The following is an 18,616-nucleotide window of genomic DNA, read 5'->3' on the forward strand; positions in this document are numbered from 1 at the left end:
CAGTTGGTAGGTACAGCATGTGCAGAGCTGGAGATTCACTGCGATGAACACAGCTTTGGAGGCTTTCCAGTTCTAGCTGGCAGGCGGATCCCGAGGACGAGTCATGTAAAGTTGTGCTTTTTGGCTTCAGTGAATACATGAGTCACTCTCACTCATAACAGAACTGACCATCTGCACACAGCCAAGCATAGTCTCTGAAGACTCACAGCAACCATCAGCTGTTTGCACGGTTAATAAAAAAATGACGACAAAGGAAATAACTTTAGCGAGAAAAAAAAGGATACGATAAGCCGCCTTCCAAATGAATAAATTCAAAGGTCATGCATTAGCTTTGGTGTCCAATGTGTGCGCAGCCTTTTAGCGTTTGAGTGCTGATGCAGGGGGCACTGATCCTCTGATGGAGGCTAATAAACCTGCACTGCCGGATCTGATTTACAGCACAGCAATTCATGTAAGATGAGGGATGTGGCTACACAGAAGAAGAGTGTGTGTGTGTGTGTGTGTGTGTGTGTGTGTGTGTGTGTGTGTGTGTGTGTGTGTGTGTGTGTGTGTGTGTGTGTGTGTGTGTGTGTGTGTGTGTGTGTGTGTGTGTGTGTGTGTGTGTGTGTGTGTGTGTGTGTGCGTGTGTTAATTCCAGGTCATATACTGTACCTAAAATGCTCAATATTGTCACAATGCAAAACCTTTGATCTGATTTTAAATGGAAACTGAATCAAAGTTGACTGGTTTCACAGAGAGATCAATTATATAACCCTAACCCTAACCTAACCCTACCCTCAGGAAGCAAACAAAAACCATTTCCAATATCTACTATTGCCTTTCAAAGCCATACATGACCGCTTCTTTATCTCTTCTAAAACATCATTCACTTTCTCTCAATGAAACCCAGTGATGCATTTTAGATGTATGCCATGCCAACAGTCTTCACACAAAATCAAAGCACACTGTCCCAGTTTTCTGCAATCCGCTTTCATTCCTCCTTTCTGCGGCGCTGCATTGCAAACCAAGAAACAGAATGTGTTATTCCTGTTTGCAGAATGTAATTGAGGTCACCTACCCACTTCTGAAATAAGTGCTTAAAATGGTGCTTAACGACAGCGTTTCAGATGAAAACAAAATCAAGACCCAATATTGCTATGTTGGGGACAGTTTGTACTGTAAATAAAAAAGCAATTAAGTCATTTAAACTGCAGTCTTTACCACAAATAACCCAGAATTCTGATTAACGCTTCAGCAAATAGTCAACCAGTGCTATTTTACACACAATGCATGCAACTTTATCATAAACAATAACTTAATAAGACCAATACATATCTGGTTACTTCATTTCTCCTCATATATTTTGAACCACTTCGAGTTTCACATGAAAGCAGCTGTGGCTATTCAACTGAGGCTGACCAGGGATCAGCTGTTAGCTTTAGGGTTTTTTTTTCACCACCACATTAACAATGACATTAACCAGGAGCAAAACACTTGGGGGGGTTGATCCGCCCACACCAACAGGCAGGTGTGAGAGCACGTTCAGTTTGTGTTAGCATCATCTGCAGCCCTAACTGACCACCTGATTTTCCACCTGATGCTTGAGAGCAGTTTCGAATTAGAAAAAAAGACCACTTTCTCGCATGGGTTAATTACTTTTTCTTTGCAGTTTTCAAAATGTTCCTTAACCGTTTAGTGCCACTGTATCTCATTTTTGCAGGCTGTGCGTGATAAGACATTTATGAAAAAGCAGGAAAGGAAGTCAGCAAAATGGTGTTTGTGGGTTTTTGAAGGGGAGAAAGCTGAAAGGGTCTTCTCTCACACTTCTCTCTCTTTCACATCAAACATTTTGCTGTTGAAACTGTTTGTGACTAAAGGACATGTGAATATTTAACAGCCTCCTCTCTTTCTCTGTTACTGTGCCTAGTGGCAAACAATGGATGTTAAATTCACATTAAAAAACACAACATTTGCAGACAAAAAACAAACTGAGAGAGAGCAAATACAACCAGTCTGGTATAGAACATGTGTGGGTGTAATTGACTTCAGCCTGTTTCCTGTGTGTTGTTACTCAGATTGGTAATTGTTATTTGTGCATTTTAATGTATATATGTGTGAGTATTTGATAGATGCAGCCGGTGTATAAAACTCAATCCACACAGAGAAGAGCCAATAAAAGCCCGATTGGCTCAGAGAGGGAGACTAGCTAATGTTTGGCAATCAGTGCCACGGCTCATTAACGCCCATAATACATAATTAGTGTGTTTGGATATACAGACGTGGAGCTGATTGGAAGGCGACACACGTTTGCCATTTTCCCCTCGGTCTTCATTGCCTGCATCATTTAGTCCAGCTCTCTCCTCATCAAACGCTGCGTTGCTGTATTAACTCTACAGTCGAGCAAATGGTAAAGACAGCAGAGCTTTACCTCAAACCCTTCCCATACAAATCTTTCTCTCTGGGTTTTGGCCCTCTGACCGCAAATGGAACTTTTCACCCCAGAGTAAAATAAAAATGGAGCCGCCGTGCTCATATTTAAATGTGGATTGGAAAAAACAGACTCAAGGAATATATGACACAAGCAATACGTCCACAAGGTTCTTTAATAATTCCTTTTAAAGTAATTAATGTTGTCATTGATCTGTATTTATGGTGTCATATGACAAATCAAATGTATATTGTTTCAAAAACAGCAACACATTTTTAAAGGGGCCGAATTTATCTTTTTAGACTGGGCTCTGGTTTCAGACAGAGGGTGAAAAGAGGTGCTGCAGCATGTGAAAAATAAAGAGTTTTTTGAACATTAAAGCATGGATACATGACACAGTAGAGACACTACATACAAATGTGAAACCTGAAAATGAGCATAACAGGGCCCCTTTAAATGTGTCACCGTTATTCCTTGTAAACTGCAGATGTTAAATGGAAAATATGACACTACACAAGCAGTGTTCCATGTGGGTTTCTTTGTGTATAACACAGCAGAACTTGCATATTAATAAAACATACAGTCAAATGTGCCACAAAATACAACCATAAGCAAGCGTTTTTTGTGCATTCAGACCAGCTGTTGAGATTTATACTATAACTGGTGTTCCAGCACAAACTTTGGAACACAATCTGTCCCAAAAGGAGACACTCCCAGTCCTCTGACTATGTCACACTCAATCTCTTGAACCATATTTCAGTTCAGTGCTTTGCTGTTAACACCAGGGTATGCTTTACATTTGACTATGATCCTCTATCCTACTATAATAACTGCATCTCAACAGGGTAAGGTCGAGAGCAAGGACATCATTGCTGTCCAGGTAAATCACATCAACCTCCACTGCAGCCCCTCAGGATAAACACACACAAACACACACACACATATTCCCACCCTCCCCAGTAATCAAAGCGGATCCCTTGCTCCTTCGCTCCCTGAATGTTTTATGTTCACATTCTAGGGCAGAGACTAGCCTATTACCCACACTTGCATCTTTTATTTTACACACAGTCAAGACACCACAACCATACAGCAGCATACTGATGTTCCCACCCAGCGCCAGGCCTTGAACACATCTCATCTGAAAAATCCTCACCTCACTGACAGGTGAGGTAACTCCAGCTGAATTTCACACTGTGTGATTCAGCAGGCTGCTGACATCGGACCAGCATTCATACTGTACCAACACTCTCGTAACACTCTGATGTACAGACAAGGAGAAAGATGCTTTATACATGGCATGTATAGGATTTAACTTCGGGTATAAGAGGACTTTCTTTGTATTTTATTTGTTCTTCAAAAAACTGCAATGCCAAAGGTCTCTTTTTTGTTAGGATTTCGATCTTATTTCCATCATTTGTGAATATAAATGTTTGTTATCAAGTTTTGGAGCGTTTGCACGTTAAATCAGGCAATTTAAAGGCATGACCTTGGGCTTAACAGGATTGTTATGGCCGTTTTTCACAATTTCCATGGCATATTATAGACCAATCGATAGGTAGCTGCAGCACTAAACAAAGCAGCAGAGGGATTCCGACTTTTGGTACGAGTATAGGTCTTGGAAAAGAAAACATTAGATCCTTCAATTCCTACAATGTAACCCAACGTAGAGTCATTTTCGACACCTGTGAAGTTTGAAACAGCCTTTCTGTCATTTATAATCTCGATAAGAGTCCAATAACAGCTCATGAGTTGCTTTCAGGAGAGAAGAAGTGAAGAGCAAACTGGGAGAAAATACAAAACGGTGGCTGATTATACACATTAGTCTCATGCAAGCAATTTTACCAGGCTTTCAATTGAATGGTGAAATGGTGATTGTGTAGTTTGATACTTTTAGAAAGGAAATGGTTGGATTATTGATTTTCCTCTTCCATTCTTTTTCTAAATTGCAGCCTACTTAATGATTATCACACAATGAAAAGCATCTATGTATTACTTCCAAATGTCTATGTGCTTGTAAAACCTCAAGACATTACAGATCTTCCCTTCAGTCCGCTGAGCACTGCGGAGAATCATCCACTCGGAGTCGCAGCTTCTTGCTTTTGTGTTCACTGCTGTTATTATCATTGAACCAATTGTCGCAGCCATGCTGAAGACATAACCTCATCCCTCCACCCACTCCCTAACCAATCGACAACGCAATCTCCATTGTTTCATCACATTGGCATGACGATCTCATTCCCTCGCCGCTGAAACATTATCCCGCAGTTAACTGAGGATGAAATGAAGCAAACGGAGAAAAGTAGTCTCCCCGAGGGGTGTTTCAGCTCTAAAATATAAACTCTGCCTTTAAGAGTCCTTCTGCAACTGCTGTAGTAAAGTTATCAGGATGCTGTTTAAAAGCCACAGATTTCAGCTCCTTGTAGACTCATTTGGGGAGCCAAGACTTAAAAGACTCGCCAAAACTGTAACGGAGTGTAAGAGCAAGTTTGAGTGGGATGTCTGCGTTGTAAACGATGTCCTAAGGCAGTCAGTGAAAATCCATATGGACATTCCTCAGGATTATTTTTTCTTTCTTTTCCTTTGATCAGTCAGTCATGGACCCCCACACACTTTTAGTCTTCCCTCTCTCACCCTGTGGGATTTTAGGATTCAATAGGGGACAGCCAAATGCTGTAAAGAAGATTTACTACAACATGGCATCAGAGAGAGGAAATACAGAAGCTGTGGCCAACATCTACATCAAGGCAGGCTTTGAGTGTGTTGTGTTCACACAGGGAAGTGATAAAACTTAAGAATACTCAAAGGTGGGAATATCTGTAGTAAATGTGCTTGATTTAGTAGTGTGTTGCTGGGGGAATATATAGTCCCACAGTGCAATGCATAAAGGAAATTCAAGTAGCAAGTGCAAAAAAAAAACAAAGAAACAGGGGGGAGAGCTTCACAAAGAGCTAACAACTGAAATTAAACATTTTTGGATAAACTTTTACATTTTCAAATGTAACATTTAAAATGACATAAGATCAATGATTTTTCCAGGAAATGTATTTTTAAATGTTCTGTTTGTACTAAATGGTAAAGTATGTATTACTATTTTTAGATTACTTCAACAACAAAAAAGACTCTTGCTAAACAAGGCTATTTCGGCAGCCTTAACATTAATTGAAGGCAAAATTGTTTAAATTGTAATGAATACATCTTTAATTATAAACTCACTGTCTGATGTTATATTAAAATAATATTCAAAAGATAAAGTATTTAAATAGTTAATTGTGTCCCACAGTGGAAGACTTCATTAATTAATTATTTTCAAAGTTCAGGTGGATTGTACTGCAGCCCCCTAATGAGGAGCTGAGTACACCTGGGACCCCAGGTGAGTGTAATCAAGTCGTTAGGAGGAGAGAAAAGCCAGCAGGTCTGTGGGCTCAGGAGAGTCAGCACTGAGCAGCTCTCTATGGACAATACACCCAACAGAGTGAAGAAATGCTGCTCTGCTCTCCACATGAAATAAATCCCTCTCACTTAGACCACCTGCTCAAATAAGGGCAAATAACCCTGTCTAATATCTTAAGATAAAACTTTAGGTAGCAAAGTGCATCTCAGTTTATGAGCCCCAGAAGCTCAAATATAGGAATTTTCAGGCCAGCAGACAGCACATATTGCATCTTAAGCTCTGCTTTAGTATGATTTACAACCCCACTGACTGTAGGTAAACAAAAGGCTGAAGCAGGGTTATCCATCTTGTTGCACCTCGCACCACTATTCATCATGGTAGTTTACATGTCAGCCATTTTTATTGCTTTCCTCCGTCAATGCCGGATTATAGTGTTGTCCAGAGACATAACAGACAAATACTCAAAGAGACCGTGCCATAAATCCAAATCTCCAGGGAAAAAAGGTAAACATAATGTCTGCTGTCTTACTACCTCGAGACATTAAAAGCCTGGAGAGTCAATTATGAAGTCCAATACTCAAGCCATGTATAGACAGTGTCACTCTAAATTTGAGGTCAACTACTGCTTTATTGGTCGTTTTATTATCAGGTTTAAAATATATCCAATATGCAGGACTAATATGTAAAAAGCTACTCTTCCAATCACCAGATCAAAAAGCAGGGCTGAAATAAAGATGAGCGCCGACTCTTTGGTGTAAAATTCTGATGTAAGATATAGTAAGTGGGGGAAATCTTCTTGATGTACATGGCAAACGTATTTAATCTTAAGTGATATTCCAAACTGGCTACAAAACAGCCGAGAAGAAGCACAAAGAGAGGCTGACTAACAAATCCGCCTCACTCCTGCCATAATGCAACAATGTGTTTCCCACTTCTGTGCTGTTGAAGCTCTGACCACAAATAGCCAGTTTGTCATATCTATATGTGGGTTAGCATCTCTTAACATATACCCTGAGGAGTTCCCATTATAATCATGAACAATTAAATATGCACTGTTTCAATCTCACTGTGCAGATTGTGCACGTTAGTCATGCGCCTGTGTGCAGTCTCGTTGTAGTGTTTCTTAGAGACCTTTCGCTTCAGTTATTTTAATTTAATATGGCACTTTGGAAGAATGTTGTATCCATTTATAATAGCTTTGAATTAAATAGGGGAAAAGGCGTGTAATAGCTGTTTGTGTTTCAACTGAAGAATAAGAATAATTCACTTAACAGTGGGGCTTTTGGTTTATCTAATTATGATGTGTTCTATATCATATAGAAACTAACAAGTATGGAAGCGTTTATCTCAGTTTTTCAATCCAACATGTATCTTTCTTGGGGCTAAAAACATTTAACATAACCCCCTAACCCTAAACTACCACGTAACTTTGAAATGTCCCTTTCCTAACCTAGTTGTTTTCCTGTGATTATAAAATGGTATGCATGTGGCGAGCGGGATTTGACACGTTGCTAGACATTAGTTAAACACAACAACAATTAGGAACTACTTTCCGTAAGATATTGTAGAAAGACTTGTATGGGGTTATGATAATTATAGATGGTTGTCATGCTGAGTTTGTGTCTACAATTTCTCTGACTAAGTCTGGAACATGAAATAGACATGACCACACCTGTGCAGCAGCACAGAAAGATACCTAGACAAACCGATGTCGACTTTTACACTTCCGACCAGATGTAGAGATTAGTATTGATCATGACATCCCCAAAGACATGAGCTGTAATGGGCAACTCACATTATCTGCCATTAAAGATCAAGTCTTAAGAGAGACATTAGAAGTCATTTCATGAGGCTCGTGACATCCTGTGTATTTCAATGAAACTAATTATGTCTATCTGTTATCAATGACTTGCTATTGAAGCTGCTATGCCATTGAGTGAATACACCTCGACTCTCTTCTTTTGGCTGTTTCTCTTGTTAGAATATAGGGACCATTTTATTATTTCTCATAAACTCAACCAGACAATGATACATTGTGCAGTGCTGTAATACTCATCAGTAGGTTCTCTATAAACCAGGTCTTTATATATATAAACCACAAAGCTCTCCACCATATTCATTTATCTACATGAATGTCAACTTGTAACCCCTCATTAGCCATGTGATTTCAGCAAAACTGCACATTTTTGGATGTTATATAATGCATAGCAGTGAGTATATTGTGAGGTGGGATCAGATGTTCCGAGAAGAGTGTGGAGGATGGAGATTAGCTTTTCGAAGTGCCCCCACTTTGAATGACAGCCCATCCACCCACTCCACCTCCACCTCTGGGAAGCAATACCGAGAAGAAAAGACCCCCACCCCCCTCATAGTCCTAAGAGCCTTGAGCATCTGGAAAAAGCATCGTTGACATACATAGAGGTCTGTGCGTGAACAGCTTCTGCAGGATCTTTACATTACAGAAAAACATCTCGGCGAGATCAGAAGAACATAAATGTCCCTGTGAAATCACATCCGTTGCTCTTAGCTCAGATACGTTGGAGGGACGACAGAAGTTGCCTCTGGCTCCTTATGAAAGATTTACAAGAAAGTTTTTAAAGATGTGTCAGAGACAGGGATTGGACTTCAATCTCCGTCTTTCTTCCTTTTTAGATGAAGCCAGCGGGTGCCGAAGGAAGACTTGATATATCAGTTGGGAGATAGTGGACTGAAGAAAGTAAAAAATAAACATGCAGAGTATAAACATTACTCCATCTCAGCGCAGGGTTGTTCATCTGGAAGAAAACTTTGACCGTGGGGCAATTCATGTTCTGAATCTAAATGAACCATCTACAGTCATCTGTGCGTAGGAACAACACTTAACAGCTCTGTACGATTGAACTACATACTAAGGTTGTCTGCTGTTTTTTCAAAATCCAATACTTTCTATTTCAATTTTGAGGCTGCCAATAGCCGCTATGAAAATATGAGATTTTTTTTTTTTTAAAAAGGGCGGTTAGTATTACTTTTTTACAATTTTTTGGATTAACGTAGACCGGATCCTGGGTAAGCTCTACTTCGTATGCTGTCATGCTGCTAAATTGGTAGATATGAGTCTTGTCTTAAAGGAATACTTTGACATTCTGGTACAGTAGATACATTTATTTGCTTGATTTCTGAGACTTACATTGGAATACCAGTTGGTACCACTATCATAAAAAGTAGCTGCGGCAAAGGTTACAAAATTGTCCTATTAGCATGTCTAAACCTCCATATTACCATTGTTTGCTCCTATCTACCAGAAAAAGTCTAAAAATAACCAATGCAGTTGTATGTACGTTAAGTGCTTCACTATTTATTGGCCAGGTAAAGTCATCTCCTAAAGTGAAGTCCCTGCACCTGGCTGAAAAAATGTCTGTAACAAAATCCCCTTGACATTGATTGTAGAAGATTTGTATTGACTTTAATGTGAGAGACCTTTCACTGATGGCTCTTCAGCTACCCAATGTAATTCCAAGCTTCTATTTACAGAAAAGTTCCTAATGGTTCAGTCTGTATGCTTCAACTTCCGAGTTCTGGGAGATATGATTCAGGCTGCTGGAAACAAATAGTCTGAGTCTAACCCTAATCCCCATGTTTTCTTCTTGCCATGGTGAAAAAGCCTCTCAAATAATATTTAGACCATAGACACAATAAAGCACACCACCAGCGCAGTAACACTAAGAATAACAGTGACAATAAACCGTTGCTATATTGAAACATATTTCAGTGGAATCCAATTTGTTGTTACATTTCAAACAGTTCAGTTTTAGGTCACCCCATAGAAACATATTGTAAGAGTCTACATTATTTGATGATAGATTGGGGTTTTATCTTTTATATGAATCAAACAGAATCATATCTTTTAAAACAGGTCGACAAATTACATTTCCAGGCCAGTGTCTGCCTTGCAAACCAATACATCAACGCACCCTGTCCCCTATTCTTAATGATTTAGTCACAGTGAGATGTAGGTCTTCAGTGCCAGGTAACTCAGTACTGGAGCTGGGGGAAAAAAGCTGTCAGAAAGTAGGGCAGAGAGAGGGAGGGCTGGTTCGTAGACCTGCACGTCTTCAGAGTGTTTGATCCTGACCACGGTGGCTTAGCTTCACGTGCTCTCTGGCTGGCCCAGACTCAGCAGCGCTCTAAAAATACCTGGCATGTCTGCGCGGCCAGGTAACCTCAATACGAGCTACACACTAAGTTAAGCCTTCACACTAAGAACCCTGAAGGCTGAATTACTGTAACTATTTGCTACTACAGTAGTGTTGTAAATATATCTATTGCATCGTAAATGAAACGTTTTAAAAACATGCAATCCATTATGGGTGCTATCTTTAATTGAAAACCATAAAGAATTACAATTGAACCATTAAAAGAGAAATATTTGTGATATAGTTCATTTTTCTCTTTTTTTAGCTGTTGAGATGACTCAGAAACCCATTTTTATTGTTGTACATGAGGACCATTTTCCTTTTGAATCTTTTCACTGTAGGGCTACCTGTGGTGTTTATGTGTTACACACTCAATGGGAGTTTCCCTTTGAACTGGTATGGGGCAGAGATGTGCACACACTCTCTCTTTCTCTCACACACACACACGCAGTTTTCCAAGTGGAGCCATTTTTTCTTCCTGTCACAGACTCCCTGTCCATTCACTCACACACTTCCACTTCCAGGGTCCAGTGGCAGGAAGAGTGGGTACTTGATAAAGCCTCTAACAGGACAAGACGGAGACAAGCTCAGGAAATTAGGGGAAGGCCAATTGTCTTGATCTCACACACACACAAGCTTGAGCGCTAACAGAAGAACATAAAGGTCTTGACAGGCTTGTTAGCCCCATGAGGCCATGGTGAGAAATAAAACACAGCAGGGGTGGTAGTTTTGATTCCGACAGCATGAGGAGGAGGGTTCAGCACATCTGCCAGTGTGTTGTCTTTACACACACACACATACACAGATAATGATACTGTAGTACTGGTGTAAATGAACCATTAGACCTGAAGCTGAATTTGAAAATGTCCACAGACTCATATAGAGCGAAACAACTCCAGAGGGGCTCTGTGGTGACCGTTTCCTCTTCCTGTTTCCTGCTGCTTGAACTGAGACTTGAGATGAGTCAGTCCTCAGGAGAGTTACTGCAAGCTTTCACACACACACATGCAAATACTTAACACGTAGCCACTCAGAGTCACACTCACTTGCAAGTCTCTTATTCCCACATTCATATTTAAAAGGGTCCATGAAGCATTTTAAATGTCATGGAATCCCCTTCAGAAAAAAATGCAATGTTAACATAACTACTGTCGCGCTCCAGCCCTACTGATGCCAATATTTGTCCAATTTCATTTGATTTCCAAGAAACCCTACAGTTGGCTGCCTAATGACTTGTCTTAATCTTTTGCAGTCTCACAGTTTCCTGTTTTCACAAAGAAGGCTGATTTTGTTTAACCACGTTAAAAAGGTGGTCTGTAAACATTTCCATTGGCAGTTAGACCACAAGCTGAACCCCCCTCTGGAAGGAAAATAATGTGCATGTCTTAACCTCATTAAATTACTTGCATTGTTAGCAAGAAAACATAAGAGATAAAAAAGCCTCACTGATGTATAAGCGTTATAAAACGTCCCTTTTTCAGGGGTATTGAACTGCCTGCATAAACTTAGCAAAACTTTAACATAAGCAGCTATAGTGTAGAGCTGTCATTGGCAGATGTGCCTTAATAGCAGTGTGTCATTGATTTGGACAACTACACAGTTATCAATAAATGCCATGTCACATTGGAATGCCAGGATTATTTTTGAACTTTAAACAGGGAAAATTAAACTCAGTTTGAAACCGAGCCATTGTAGAAACTACACCTTACACCCCTTTTCCAATGTAATGGTCTCTTAAAGCTACAAACGCCCTCAAAACAACATATTTTTTCTGCATATGTCACTATGTTGGAGAGCAGTTATGTTCATTACCCAACCCACACGCTCGTCATGACAAGCCTGCTTCACTGCCTTTGTAGAAGTGTTTATTTGTGTGTGTACATATGGCAGAAAGAGCCTTTGGTTTCCAGATAAAATACCCCTACAAACTGCGATGGTTGCCACAGCTAAGATATCTAGTGTGCTCACACAGGGATCAAACAGATGTCCGCAATCATCACAGAAGTTTCTCTCACGCTGAAACAATCAAAGAAACAATCCATCTCAGCTGCATCTGGCGAGCATGGAGGGTGCAGAGCTCTCTGGCTGAGCAATCTTCTGCCAGCAAGGGTTGGGTGTGTGTGTTTTTCCACATGTGTTCGTGCATTTACGCTTGAGGAAAGCCAGTTGATATGAAAAGCAAGATTTGAGTGGAGGCTGATGTCATGCAGTCAGTCACTGGGAGTCCTTGGATTATACACAAAGCTTTCAGCACAAGAGCCTCAGTAGCGCTGGTTTCATGAAATTGCTGTGGACACAACAATGACTCCAAATTCATTGTGAGAGTAAGTGAAGCAGCTTTTTCAGACACAGCATGAACACTGGGAGTCAAAGTAAATGCAAAGTGTGACAAAAACTGAACTATTTGCATACATACTCTGACTTATACCTTAAAGATAAGCATGTTTGCAGATGACACCTCTGTATAACTAGTAATAATCCACATTGCTAACTACATAGACCTTCGTCAGAGGCAACTGCATTTCACAATGTCTTTCAGAGAAAGGTCTGTTGTACTGCCAATAAAATCAATGCATCTCTTCAGCCAAGCATACAACATGCTCGGCACCTCTGCGGAGTTCTAACCAATATAGGCTTTTAAAACCCCCATTGTCTGCCCAAAACATGAAAACCGTACATCATTTCACATTGTTCTATTTGAATCATGTGTCACGAAATGCTTTTAGACATAATTGGTGTAAGGTTTTGCAGTAAAAGGCCCGACCAATGAACCATGGTGGGTTCAGGGCTCCTTAAGGCTGACTTTTTAATTGCTGGTTTAACCGACTTGACACCCACGCATCTCTAAAGTAAAACCTCCTACACAGCACTTCAAGAATAATCCTCAGGAGGGTAGCCCGGGTCTGGGATGAACCTCAGAACGCCGATATTTGATTTCAATAAAAAAACAATACTAAACCAATATATTGACCATCCACTACAGTGATTTAGTCTTATTGGCAGCTGTTACAAAATGTCTCCAAAGCAACCACTGTTACTGCAGCTTGGCTCTGCACTCAGAAACACCCCGAGTGTCCATTAGCACGTAGCAGACATATGATATCTGACCACATAGATCTGCTGGAGAGAGCAGAGATGAAGGACAAAGGAAAGAGACAGAGAGGGAGAGATGGGGGGGGGGGGGGGTGCCTCGTCAGGAGATGCATCAGCCTTTAGTGGGTTTCTGAGGTTAAATTTATCACAGTCAACGGAGGAGGAAGACACTAATCAATAGCCCCTCTCGGTCTGTCTCCCTCTTCCTTCCCAGCTTTACCTAGCCCTACCCCGGGCTGTCGTTTTCCACCCCCCACCCAAAATGATAAGTGTCTTCATCCACCTAAAAGTGCTAGAGAGGTGGAAAAAGGAAATAGATTAGGGCCCACTGGGGCTGAGTTGACACTGTCTTTGTATGCAGAGTTCTTTTTAAAATGTCTTGCCTCTAAGAGTTCTGTAGTGAACTCCTACCTTTAATATGGAAGTGTGTTGTCAGCACTCACCTGAAGGACATGTCTAAAAATGCAACAAACAGCAAAAATACTAACACATTGATTGATTCCATCAAGGGCCAAGAGTTTGGCTTGCAGATTGACTAAGTGTAGAGGTAGGTTTGAGTGTAACAAGCTTCTTCAAAATCGTTGACTGTTTAATGAAACTGCCACATAGTATCTACATTAATGTTGGTTGATTTCATTGCCGATTCAAAAAGCAGCTGCAATAACATAATTTTCACATTATACGGCTAAACACATCCAGGTGTGACAACTCTTGGTCTAAAGGAAGTTGCAGCAAATTAGCATAGTCTAAACTTTAGACTCTAAAGAATGGAATGGGCAGATGATCTGAGGTGACTTTACAATAGGAGTCAGCCCACAGTGTTCATCAATCACCCAGAAGTGTTTTGTGTCTCCACAACCTGTAATCATAGCTTCATGTTAACTTCTGTATTTGATATTATGGTCAAAACTGAAATATTACACAAAAACAAATTCATAAAACAATTATTTAAAAGAAGGCCTCGAGCAGTAGCTTCACAACAACATGAAGCTATAAGAGTATCATATAACTCTTTCCAAGACAGGAAATAAACACATTTTCTCAAAACTCAGAAGTTTGATGATGTAGATATTGATGTTTCACTGGCATACTTCACTCTCATTATGCTCAATATTTGTTTCATCATATTAGTTACTTTGTGTATGTAGTAAGTCATAAACTGTTTTGTATGGTTTGAGATGATATTGTGTTGCTTTATGAATAAGATACGAAGCAGTTGTGTGGTCAGTGAGCACATCACAATCAGCTGATTGAATGACAAGCACAGCAGCAAACATGATGTACTACTGTTATAGGTTCTTGGTAAACTAAAGGATGCTGCATTATTTAATAGGTCATCCCATGACACTCGTTTTTTCCAAGTACTAAGCAGCTGTCCATCATGTGACTGTGAGTATGGAGAGCTCCTGTCAGCACTTTGATTCTATTTTTGAAAGGCGCTGATACGAGATGACTGGAATTAGCAATAAAATAGAAGTGAGACAGTTAGTCATTCACTCTCAGGGCTGACGCATGTATTTTCAATCATGTCACAACATAGAATACATGACGTTTTTTCACACGAGATCAGAGGGTAATTGGTTACGTCAGCAAAGCTATCTAAATGTGGAATTGTCTCTAGGACAGTAAACTAGTGATGCTTATGGTGAAATACGCAGTTTTATGTTTCGCCTCCTTCAACTGGAAGCCACATAATGCTTCTGCAAATTAAAAAGAAAACTGATATTGTAGCTCTCAGTATCTTCTGTACAGACTTTATAATATCATCTCTCTCTCTCTCTGCCAGGTGTGCATCAGTGTGTGTTCATGCCACGTTTCTCTTCTCCCTACAGAGCCAAACAACCCTCCATGTGTCTACAAGACAGATGTGCAAACCAGATGTTTCTGCACTGAGGGGAAAGGGCTACAGACAGACCTGTTGTATTTGTCAGTGTTTCCTACTTTTGCAGTGTTGTGTGGATAGAGTTTGAATCCAAAAACACCAGAAGCTGTTTGTCAGATGTATGTGTGTTATCACAAATTAAAATACACAATCTCCTTCTAAGTCCGGTCATGTTTCCTAAGACCTGGATCTCATCAGGGACCCGTCCTTTACTGCTGGATTCATTCCCAGCTTTTAAGGTGGAGGAGTGAGGAAGAATTTTCAGGGTGTATGGTTAAGGTTACCTCATGTGGGTTCAGTTCAAAACATGTCTGCTATAACAGCAGGCAGGGAAGTACTTTAGGTTTGCGAAGAACAACTGTTAAAGCCTCAAACAGACTCATCAAGACTACCAAGTAGGCTACAGGTTATATTTTATTCAGAATACCTATTTGTATACACACAAATACAAATGCTGGAATTTGGAGGTGAGTGGCAGCTTGCTCCATTCCCTCCTTTCCTCACTCCATTAACCTCTGAAGAGGCATCCAAGCGAGGATTACGGGCCCTGCTTGCTGTCTAATTTCAGAGATGTTAAATTCACTCTGGGTAATGTGGGATTCACTCGAGAGAGTCATCAAAGTGTTGTAACTGAGCGAACTGAAATCACAAGGAAATTGAACATCACAAACTGAAAATGAGTGTGCTTGAAATTAGTTTAGGGTCTCATCTGGAACTAGACAGGACACAATGATACATTTGACGGAAAAATGCAACCTCCCACTGTTATCAAGATTAGCCATTTAGCCATTCAGTGTCATGTTTTCAGAGGGCTACCTGAGAAAGGATTAAGCATATTGGCCATTGTTTGAGGAGCCACGGAGTAACCACCAATCAATCTTAAAGTAGTTTTTGGGGACATTCTTAAACACAACTAACAGATGTGGAACTCACACAAAAAAAAACGTAGAAAATGTAAAATATTAAACCATAGTTCAACCTCTGAGAAATAGACTACACTTCACATTCTTGCTAGAAGTTAAATGATACCACTCTGCTGTCTGCTAAGCTACAGCCAGCAGCCTGTTAGCCGGTTAGCATACTCGAACAGTGTGAAACAGCTAGCATACCACTAAATAAATTCTGCCTACCAGCGCCTTTAAAGCTTACTAATGACCACATTATATTTAGTTTATTTAATTTGTACAACAACCGCCCAAATGTTAGTCTTTTTAACTGCTTTTAGTTGTTCTTACACTTAGCTAAGCTAACGGACTGCTGGCTTACGCTATCCATATTTGCTGTAGGGTACAGAGTGTCAATCTTCTCATCAAACAATTTAATTATTGGGAAGTTCCTCAGACTGTGTAGACATGGTAGTGATTAACTATGTATATATGAGCTTTTGCACTGGCAGCTTCATCCTATAAGCCTGGGGCTGAAAATTGAATAGAAAAGAACATTAATGCAAATCAAAAAGAGGAAAAAATCTACAAAGCCATTTTTTGGGTTTCTCAGAAGTAAGGGTAAAGATGTATATTTGCATATCCTACAGTAATTCACTAAGCCACTGTTGGTCCTTTCCTAGTTTTTTTTCTCAGAAAATATTTTTCCTGTAAGGGCAAAGAAAGAAACATGCCAGCAGAAACTTGCGTTTTAATTAAAGAAGACTTAAAGAATAGATGAGTTAATGCTCTCGGCCTGTACGTAATTAAGCTTGGCACGCCAGCAAAGATGAGCATTCAAGTATGGATAAAAGGGGCTCTTGACCTCTCTCATTTTCCCTTGTCTAGTCTTAGAAAATGTTTTTCATAATATATGCTGTGCATTGTAGGCTATTGTAAGCGTCTTTTCCACTCTACATATTACATCATCAGAAGTTCATCTGAGGGATTATATTAACATGTCATTTGTAAATCAAAGGCTTCATTAAGTACTAAAAGTATTTTTTAGTGGATATTAGCTAATTAAGTCAACCTCTACTGGAAACAAATATATGATTAGGCCAATAATTTTATGAGAAATGAACAGATGCTGTAAGTAGGATGATTTAACTTAGACAACATGGTCAGATGACCGACGCATATTGAACAAAAGCTTGCCACTCTTCATTATTGTGGCAATTTCCTTCTCCGTCATTTCCGTCAAGTTTTGTTTCCATTCATCACATAATAACGTACTTCATTTATTTCCATAAAGCAATGATTCAGTATTTGTTTCCATAATGCAGTATGTGGTTTTATGTTTGTTATTTTTGTTATTGTCGTTATTTTAAGTACTCTCCCGAGGAAACCAAATAAGTGTACAGTTCCTTTTTTATTAGAAATCAGATATGACAGTCTGTGGTTCAGTTCTGATATGATGGATATGACGACAATCATTTTCATTGGCTGTGTTGCTGAAGTAGGATCCATGTTGTCTAATAAACTGCTAACATCGTTTATGGTCCAGTAGCCTCCTCTGATTTCTAAGTTTTATTTCTAAGTTAGCCTCCTGGGGACTTCCCGGGCTGTCAAAGAGCAGCAGACAGTTTCACAGCGCTACAAGCTGAGTCCTATCAAAGTAATGAACAAGAGGCCAGACTTTTAACCCCTCATAAAGTCAGCACACCAAGGAGTATTCACTCTAATGAGAGGAAGCCGTTAAATCTGCTGGGTCATGTTGCTGACTTCAGCATCAGCTTGGAGTGTGAGGAAAGCTTCAACATGGCCTCAGACTGTGTTGATTAGCACTAGCAATGCCAGTAAGAACATCAAGTAATGAGATTGTAGACATGAGCCAGAAGCCATTGAAATAGTTTTGACAGTGAGAGATTAAAATAACCAAAATGGATAAAGGCAGCTGATGCATGAGACCTTGGTCATAATTAAAAAAGTCCAAGAAGAAAGAAGCTCTTCCACTAATCAATATTTCTCACTAAGCTCCGTAATTTGTAAAGTTATTCAGTTTGACACTTGGCAAACACAGTGAGGGTGGATGGGCTTTCCTCAACAGGAATGAAGCCTCAACATGTGTCACAGAGCAACCCTGTCTTACCTTTCCAAAGTCCCTGACGTCAAAAAGGTCAAAGGCCTCGAACAGCTCGCTTTTCTTCATCCCGAATACGTCACTGCACGCTGCCAGGAAAGTCCTGATGTTCTTCAGGCACAGGAACTGTATTGGGAAGACAGAAAGGGTTCATCTGTGAGCGACAAATGACACTACGTGTTGTTATTTTTCCATTTCATTACCACAGAACTACGTGTGTGTTTTTGAATGGGTTCAGATACTTCTGTTTTTCTGTTCTGCATTGTATAGTAGCTTTCATTCTGGCTGTCTACTAGTGAGGACCTGCGTCACACTTGAGGACCACAGCTATAAGACATAGATGGATCTGTATTTAAAGGCGCCATGAGAGCATGTTGTTTCATTAAATGGATGTATTTCCTGTTGAAATAGGACAGTGGAGTGGTGTGTAATAAAAGAAGAGATAAGTCGAGACAGTAAAGGGAGAGAAAGGCAGAAATCTTATTAATTCCTACTGGTAAAGCAGATTTGTCTTTCTTTCTTTCCTTATATTTTCAGTACAGTGTTAAATATAAAATATATTTATTTTGAAATATAAAAGGGAAGAAAAATAATTGTAGATATAAAAGCTTTCATAATAACTTGAGTTGTCTGTTAGGGTAAAATATGAATCTAAATGTAGCTTG

General features: G+C 39.8%; 1 protein-coding gene across 2 annotated transcripts in view; it reads right to left on the bottom strand.

Moving 5' to 3' along the window:
• Positions 1-18,616, bottom strand: part of LOC117483944 (guanine nucleotide exchange factor VAV3) — a 74,238-nt gene that overhangs the window by 42,961 nt on the left and 12,661 nt on the right. For both annotated transcript variants that reach the window (XM_034132293.1, XM_034132294.1), the window contains exon 2: positions 17,961-18,077. In XM_034132293.1, coding sequence (XP_033988184.1) covers positions 17,961-18,077 — 117 coding nt within the window. The remainder of the gene's footprint in view (positions 1-17,960; positions 18,078-18,616) is intronic.

The sequence above is a fragment of the Trematomus bernacchii genome, unplaced genomic scaffold (assembly GCF_902827165.1).
Source record: "Trematomus bernacchii unplaced genomic scaffold, fTreBer1.1, whole genome shotgun sequence".
NCBI lineage: Eukaryota > Metazoa > Chordata > Actinopteri > Perciformes > Nototheniidae > Trematomus > Trematomus bernacchii.